Source organism: Arabidopsis lyrata (assembly GCF_000004255.2).
Source record: "Arabidopsis lyrata subsp. lyrata unplaced genomic scaffold ARALYscaffold_3, whole genome shotgun sequence".
Taxonomy (NCBI): domain Eukaryota; kingdom Viridiplantae; phylum Streptophyta; class Magnoliopsida; order Brassicales; family Brassicaceae; genus Arabidopsis; species Arabidopsis lyrata.
In genome coordinates this window covers 3,666,817-3,674,975 of record NW_003302553.1, presented here as the reverse complement: position 1 = coordinate 3,674,975, position 8,159 = coordinate 3,666,817, and the positions used below count along the sequence as shown (strand labels likewise).

At 33.8% G+C, this 8,159-nt stretch overlaps 2 protein-coding genes across 5 annotated transcripts in view; one reads left to right on the top strand and one right to left on the bottom strand.

The window, feature by feature from the left end:
• LOC9318678 (beta-glucosidase 23) overlaps positions 1-5,575 on the top strand; it is a 7,435-nt gene extending 1,860 nt beyond the window's left edge. Inside the window, exons 1-13 of one of the 3 annotated variants that reach the window (XM_021030550.1) lie at positions 1,520-1,733; positions 2,222-2,291; positions 2,920-2,975; positions 3,083-3,158; positions 3,300-3,377; positions 3,613-3,700; positions 3,794-4,049; positions 4,153-4,268; positions 4,350-4,567; positions 4,674-4,708; positions 4,808-4,910; positions 5,002-5,110; positions 5,194-5,575. In XM_021030550.1, the coding sequence (XP_020886209.1) occupies positions 1,572-1,733; positions 2,222-2,291; positions 2,920-2,975; positions 3,083-3,158; positions 3,300-3,377; positions 3,613-3,700; positions 3,794-4,049; positions 4,153-4,268; positions 4,350-4,567; positions 4,674-4,708; positions 4,808-4,910; positions 5,002-5,110; positions 5,194-5,401 (1,575 nt within the window). In that variant the 5' untranslated portion in view covers positions 1,520-1,571 and the 3' untranslated portion in view covers positions 5,402-5,575. Of the gene's footprint in view, positions 1-1,519; positions 1,734-2,221; positions 2,292-2,919; positions 2,976-3,082; positions 3,159-3,299; positions 3,378-3,612; positions 3,701-3,793; positions 4,050-4,152; positions 4,269-4,349; positions 4,568-4,673; positions 4,709-4,807; positions 4,911-5,001; positions 5,111-5,193 lie in introns of those variants that run through there. The other 2 variants (XM_021030551.1, XM_021030552.1) reach the window with 2 other exon arrangements.
• A 250-nt stretch (positions 5,576-5,825) lies between these two features.
• On the bottom strand, positions 5,826-7,500 carry LOC9320790. Of its 2 annotated transcripts, none has more exons than XM_021030554.1 (3): positions 7,384-7,500; positions 6,889-7,036; positions 5,826-6,742 (listed from the first exon to the last, which is right to left on the bottom strand). In XM_021030554.1, exons 1-3 carry the CDS (start codon positions 7,414-7,416, stop codon positions 6,186-6,188), a joined length of 738 nt encoding a protein of 245 aa, XP_020886213.1. In that variant the 5' UTR covers positions 7,417-7,500; the 3' UTR covers positions 5,826-6,185. The 2 variants fall into 2 exon arrangements, with proteins under 2 accessions (XP_020886213.1, XP_020886214.1); XM_021030555.1 differs by having other exon boundaries at positions 5,826-6,739.
• Between the last annotated feature and the right edge of the window lie 659 nt (positions 7,501-8,159).

Here is an 8,159-nt window from a genome sequence, read left to right as displayed (position 1 = left end):
TCGGTCGAATTTGGCACCAAAGACTACAACAGGAGAATCTATCTTATGAGGCATCTTCTAAGTTTACACGAGGCTATTTGGTGAGTCATTTTGTTTTTGCTTAAATATAAAAATTTACATCGGTAAATCTAACAAAAATGCACGATTAACGAACACATCAAAGTTTTGTATTAAAAAAATCTAACAAAAATGCATGTTTAATTAAGAAGTTCTAATGGAAGCTTTTGTGCAAAATCTTGCAGCGAGGATGGGGTGAACGTTACTTCATATTTCCATTGGGCATTGACGGACAACTTCGAGTGGCAAAACGGGTACAAACACAGATTTGGACTCTATTACATCGATTACAAGAACAATTTGACACGTCATGAGAAAGAATCGGCCAAGTATTACAAGCATTTCCTTAGTCAAGGAACACCTCCATCAAAGATCAAGAAGGACGAGCTTTGAGTCTACCAATAATTATAAGATGCGGCCTTATTTGCTTCTGTGTTTGGTTTGTAATATGTAACAAGATCCCTGAGGTGGTGTTGTTGGTTATTAATTAATAAAGACTGTTTAATACTCCCCTTAGTCATTGTGGTGTCTCGAGACCTTCAAAATTTTAACTTTTTTTTTTTAACTTCAATTAAATCAATGGAAGCTACATTTTAATAAATAATTTGTACCTAATAATATCCAGAGTACAATATTGCATATTTTTGTTCAAATTTCAATTATTTCTAATACTAATTAAATTTTATACAGAATATTATATTCTTGAGTAATTAATGTATTTAGTAAATAATGTATTCACTAACTACTACCTTTTTTGGTAAAATTATTCACATAATATGATTCATTGGATGATCCTATATCGTTGCATTTAAAACTGTAGCTCGTTAAACACGAGATATATTTTATGTTTAAAATTTGAAAACAAATAAGCCACGGTCTTTGACCTTTAAGAAAAAAGAAAAAAGTGAGAAAAAAAAAACCCACTGTTTATTATCGGAGTTGTAGAAAATCGGCCTCATTCTATGCAGGTGCAACCATATTCCATGTGAGCTATTATTATTAAATGGTCTTAAGGGCCGTTAATAATAAAATAATCATATACAATAATTACAGTATATAGAAGCTTCATTTTTTTTGGAGTACCCAACAAATTACTGAAAGTCCCATTTTAATATGTACACTCGTTGGACACGCGGAATATTATATGTTCTAATTTTAAAAATTAAAAAGTAATACAACGAGATCTAGACCAGTGCAAATGAATCATCTTATTTAAATATAATAACTGTACAGTATTTTAGTCTAATCAAAAGTAAAAGAAAATAATATACAACCTATAACGTCAAAATCCATGTACGTAGTAATTAAGATATGATAGAAAACACGATATCTTCATATATAAAATAGAATTTTTTTAAAAAATGATTAATGTGGCCTGGCTGGTATATTATTAAAAAAACATAAAGCGAGATCAATAATTGAACGAAAATCACTATAAAAAGAACGTCTTTGATATGTGAAAGAACCATCCTAAACATTTTATCTAAAAGAAAATCAGAAAGTTACAAACAAAAATGGCTTTGCAAAAGCTTCCTCTCATTGGGCTGCTTTTGCTCCTAACCATCGTCGCCTCTCCAGCAAATGCAGATGGACCTGTATGCCCGCCTTCGACCAAACTAAGCCGGGCAAGTTTCCCTGAAGGTTTTTTATTTGGCACCGCTACTGCGGCATACCAGGTACAATATAAGTTTCTGTGAGCACTTCTTGACATATATATAAACAAAATCTATGAACTATTTCACACAAATAATTAACATGTTACCATGCAAGATTCTTATAGACAGTACTATAGTTGAATCCATATTTATCATTTTTAAAATCACGTTTAATAGAATATTATAACATAAAACAATATATATTGAAGAGTAGAGAATCCAATATTTTTAAGACGATGTTTTGTACATAAATATATGTAGAACATAAACTTTGGCAAATAAAAATATATAGAATAGAAAACGTATAGTACAAAATAGAACAATGGTAACAAAATAAGAGTATTTTGATCTTTTTTGTCTTTTCTTTGCTAAATTATATATCTAATGAAGTTTGTATCATAATATATAGTTACCTAACATCACTTTAACAATATGGTATATTAAAAATTAGCCTATAATTTTAAATCATTTCCTAAACACGTACGAATGCTATTTTGTTATGGCATTAGGTCGAAGGTGCAATTAATGAAACTTGTCGTGGACCAGCTTTATGGGACATCTACTGTAGGAGATATCCTGGTGAGTGTCTCTACATTTTCGTTACTAAATCTCTCTATATGTGCTACTTAGAGGTGTCAAGCGGGCTCATAGTCCGCGAGCTTTGTCCAAGTAACCCACGGTGAAGCGGACTTGAACATCACTTTTTATGTCCATAAAATAGCGGGCCTCGCAGACAAGTCCAGGCGGATTGCGGGTTGTTGCGGGTTTTGTCCGCGGATTTGCGGACTGGTCCGCAGACTACAAATATTTAATAAAAATAAATAATTAATATAAATAAATACATACTTTTACATAATTTTGAAAATGTATATGTAAAATATATGAACATATAACAAAATTTAATGTATCAAATTATAAAATTTACAAAAAAGTAATACTAAAGTTTTATTTAAAATTGAAAAATTGTTAATTTTAACTTTTAAAAATTAATTTTATATTTAATTATTTTTTAAATATTAAAACTAAGCCCGCGGGGCGGGTCTGGACATATCATTTTTGCCCGCGGTCCTAACGGACCGGTCCGTCGCGGTCTCACAAACTTAAATGTCTATCGCAGGCCGACCCGTCAGTCACTGCTACTGTATATAGTTAGAAATTTTTGGGTTACCTAATCTTTTATATATTTTTTCTTAATTTTAAATTGCAGAGAGATGCAATAACGATAACGGTGATGTGGCCGTTGATTTCTTCCATCGTTATAAGGTATATATTAATAAAGATTGAAGAAATTATTTATCATAATATATATCCTTTATTGAATAGTCCATTTATACTAGATGTTGATATTCTCATCTGAAAAATGTTTGCAGGAAGATATTCAACTAATGAAGAACCTAAACACAGACGCTTTCAGAATGTCTATCGCATGGCCAAGAATATTTCCTCGTGAGTAAATGTGCTAAGGGATCGATCGATCGATATACAAATATATCTAGTTATTTATTTTATCACATCTAAGTGTCGATGGAATTTGGTGTATATATGATGGTTGATATATTAATGAAACAAAACAATGTTTTTTATCAGATGGGAGAAAGGAGAAAGGAGTGAGTCAAGCTGGTGTGCAATTTTACCATGACCTCATCGACGAGCTCATAAGAAATGGTTAAATATATTTTAAAGCATATATTTTATTGTTTTGTTAAAGATATTTTAAAGCATTCATATATGTATATATCCAAATCACTTAACTATGAAAACATTTATTTTCTCTTATTCAACTTATCTTCTCTGAAATATTTATTTTTATTGTAATTAGGTATAACTCCATTCGTTACTGTTTTTCATTGGGACACTCCACAAGATTTAGAAGACGATTTATTTGATTGTAATTAATTAGGTATAACTCCATTCGTTACTGTTTTTCACTGGGACACTCCACAAGATTTAGAAGACGAATATGGCGGATTTTTAAGCGATAGGATTGTGTAAGTTTTTTTTTATTTTTTTTATAACTCTACTACGAGATAAATTCACATAAAAGAAAAATGGTGATATATATATATATACAACAATCTCAGGAAGGATTTCCGAGAGTATGCAGACTTTGTTTTCCAAGAATACGGTGGAAAAGTGAAACATTGGATCACTTTCAATGAGCCATGGGTTTTCTCGCACGCTGGTTATGACGTAGGCAAAAAGGCACCTGGACGTTGCTCTTCTTACGTCAATGCTAAATGCCAAGACGGACGATCAGGATACGAGGCTTATCTCGTCACTCACAATCTCCTTCTCTCTCACGCAGAAGCCGTTGAAGCTTACAGAAAATGCGAAAAGGTACGTATACATCAATCATCATATATAAATCATAATGACTTATATCTATCGTCTTTCGGATCTGAAAATAGTTTGTTTTGTGTTATGTTTATTATGACCACAGTGTAAAGGTGGGAAGATTGGAATCGCACATAGTCCGGCTTGGTTCGAAGCACATGACCTTGCTGATTCACAAGACGGTGCGTCCATCGACCGTGCACTTGACTTTATTTTGGGATGGTAAGTTTTAAGTTATAATATCCCTAATATTATTAATTAGTACAACTAAATATCTTGTAATTTTTTTGATTAATTTTGTAGGCATCTAGACACAACGACGTTTGGAGATTATCCACAGATCATGAAAGACATTGTTGGACATAGATTGCCCAAATTTACAACTGAGCAGAAAGCAAAATTGAAAGATTCTACCGATTTCGTTGGGCTCAACTACTATACTTCGGTGTTTTCAAACCATTTGGAGAAACCTGATCCTTCAAAACCAAGATGGATGCAAGATTCTCTTATTACATGGGAGTGTAAGTTTGTTTTTCCCTTACTTAACCGAACCAAGAAAACCAATGGCAACAAATCAAAGGGAAAATATTTGTTTTTAGTATTAATCAGAATCTATCTTCTTTTCAGCTAAGAATCCGCAAAATTACTCCATTGGTAGCAAGGTATGCATTTAATTTAGACTAATAGCAATCTGAAGTTGTATATTTTTATGTTGTACATTTGTCTATAATGTAACATTCTCACCTCTTTCTTATTTTTAGCCTTTGACCGCTGCATTGAACGTTTACTCGAGAGGGTTTAGAAGTCTTTTGAAGTACATCAAGGATAAATACGCAAATCCCGAAATTATGATCATGGAAAACGGTAACTAGAGATTCTATTATTATTATTCACTTTTCTTTTTGGTTGATTTTATTTTAGAACTAAATATATTGATCTTGATGTTCTTCTCTAGGATACGGAGAAGAACTTGGGGCCTCAGATTCGATCGCTGTTGGTACCGCTGATCACAACAGGAAATATTATCTTCAGAGGCATCTTTTGAGTATGCAAGAAGCTGTTTGGTAAGTCCTATATTTCCTTTTCATATGATAGACTACCGATAGTAGTGAATAATCTAATCAAAATATTTGTGTAATATCTGCAGCATCGACAAAGTGAATGTTACAGGATACTTTGTATGGTCATTGTTGGATAACTTCGAGTGGCAAGATGGTTACAAAAACAGATTCGGACTCTACTACATTGATTTCAAAAATAACCTCACACGTTACGAGAAAGAATCCGGCAAGTATTACAAGGAGTTCCTCAGTCAAGGTGTTCGTCCATCAGCGATCAAGAAGGATGAGCTTTAAGCTATATTTGGTTTTCTGTTTCAATGTGTCTTTAATTTCCTATGTTTTTCTTTGTGATTGACCAAGATTCATGAGGTCTTGGTTATAATAAAAGAGTTTATTTTCTTTTCATTTTTCAATGTCTACATGATTTGCCAGATATACAAGAGCTCTGATTAAATAAAATGATCCTTTAGAAGTCGCTATGTGAAGTTATTTACCTTTTAGATTCAAAATGATATTTATATATGAAACGAAGCTTATAGTTTACAGAAGGAGTATTTCAAAATGATGTGGAAGAAAATGTGAAACTTTAGAATGGAAAACCTGATTTACCTCCTAGACAGTGTGATTTTCTTCAACCAATCCAAATTGTATTATATAGGTCAATTGGTTGAGACAGAAACAAAATTGTTTTACCATCCAAGCATAAAGTAGCCTTAAAAACAAAAACAAAATTGTTTTACCATCCAAGCATAAAGTCAAGTGCACTCTCAATGGACGTCTTGTGCATTATCAAAGTCATGTGGTTCGAACCAAGCCGGACTATGTGCCATTCCGAATTTCCAACCTTTGCATTGTGACCATGAACATAACACAAAACAAATGATTCATAATTCTAGTACAAACGTCAGAACTTATGCCTTTTCTTCTTTGTGTGGCGTTTTCGGTCCCAATCGCCAATGGAGAAATAAAAACAGTCCTTCATCACTCTTAAGCAACCGCCAACATATCCCACCGCAACCTCCAAACGCACATAAAAGAAAACGCTTTGAAATTGTGTATCGTTTCTGCGATTCTTTGATCAAATATCAACAGGAGAAGCATGGTGAATGCATATAAACCATTGCCCATCGATCCGTTCAAACACATTCGACACAAACTGAGCTCCCCAACTACTACTCCCTTTCGTCTTCACAAACTCCATACACGTTACATAACCTACTTCGCCTCGGACATGAACCTCAACATCCTTCAGCTCAATCTGTAACGGAAACTCGTAGTTCATCCACACAAATTCCCAGCTTTCCATCACGTAATCATACCCAGTTATGCCTTTGGCCCCTGGATGCACACAGCACGGGTTTCCGGATTTTGACCACAAAGATTGCATTGCAGCTAAATCCCCGTTTCTGAAAGATTGGTAGAACCGAGAATTGGCTGATAAAACAGAGGCTTTGTTGTCTTCTTGAAGCTCTTTTAGTTTATCCCGGATTTTAGCTGCCTCCACATAGTTTTCTTCCTGGATCGCAGTCTCGAGATCTTGCTTCAACGTGGTCTCATCTACTGAAATGCTTTTAACATCCGCAGTTTGGTTATTGTCTTCACGTTTGACTCGACAAGGCCTAAAACGGGAGCCTGCTTCAAATGTTACAGTAACATTAATCAGAACCAAGACTAAAGAAAACAGGTCTTATCCAAAACCAGATCTTCTACTAGATAAGATGCTAGAACTTAAATCAAGTAGCCCAAGCACTCAGACCGCAACTTGTAAGAGTAAAACTCACACGGTTCTTTGTTTTGCAGCTTGAGATGACCAGAACCGAATGTATTGCTAGCTGAAACCATGTTGCAATGAATCGGATAAGATTTAGGCAAGTGAAGCAGCCTCATCGAACCACCAAACAGAGAAGTGATCTCTACCATGTTTGAAACCTATCAGGGAGCAAATTCAAGGCCAGATAAGCACAACAATAGACTCACAGAACCATTTTGATCAAAATTGCTCAAGTGGAGTAACAACAAGTTCGGATCCTGAAGAAGACTTCAGATACTTCTTCTAGGGTTTAATCTTAGTACAATACCTAATCCGTAAGAATTCTCACACCAGACAAGTTTAGAACTCTGCATATGAACCATAAACCATCCAATCTTAATGGGTTCTTCATGAAAATCGACTAAATTTCAAGACTAATTACGAAAAACGAATGATAAACAGATAAGCATAGATTGGAGCTTCAGAATCAAGGAAGAAAATCACAAAGAGAGAAATTATAGCTTACTTTGCATAAAACTCCAGACCCATGAAGCGCCATGGAAACAAGGAATCAAAATATTCAAAGAGATCAATTTTCGCGACCAGGAGATCAATCAAGCCATGTGAAAGCTCAAAGAGACGAGAGACTTGAGACTCCTAGGATAAACTTAATGGGCCTTGCTTTAGGGCCCAAAGTTTATTATAAATGGTCCATTGGCTAACTAGTATTTAGGCCTATACTTATTTTGGTTAATAATAAGATATTATTTTTTTCTCTTAATTTTTTTTATTTAAGTCACCTAAACGAGCGTCCCATTACTTTACACTAGACTTTCTAGAGTGAATATTGCCAGTAATGAGCAAAATATACCAAAACGATTTGATAACGATATATGGCTTAAATGTTGCTAAACGTGTGGATGGATTATATAAAAAAAATTGTGGTAAGTGTGATGGATATATTACACACCCGGTCTCAAAAAGCTGCGGTAACTAGCAAAAATTTGTTTAATTGAGATATTCTCTGTTTTTTTTTCTAAAGAGATATTTTCTGTTTAAACGTAAATGGAATGAATGTATGTAAGACGATCCATTGGTCCATTGGATATAGACTTTAAATTGAGGCTAAAATGAAGACGAAACTCAACAATTCGTAATCTAATGATTATTTTCCAAAATAAAAAAAATCTGTAATGTTTACGCTCAAAAGTGATCAATATACGGAGGAATTTAAATGGAACAAGCAAACAAATTTTCCTTTATATTATTATACAAGATCATGTCGACATTTTATCCTTATTA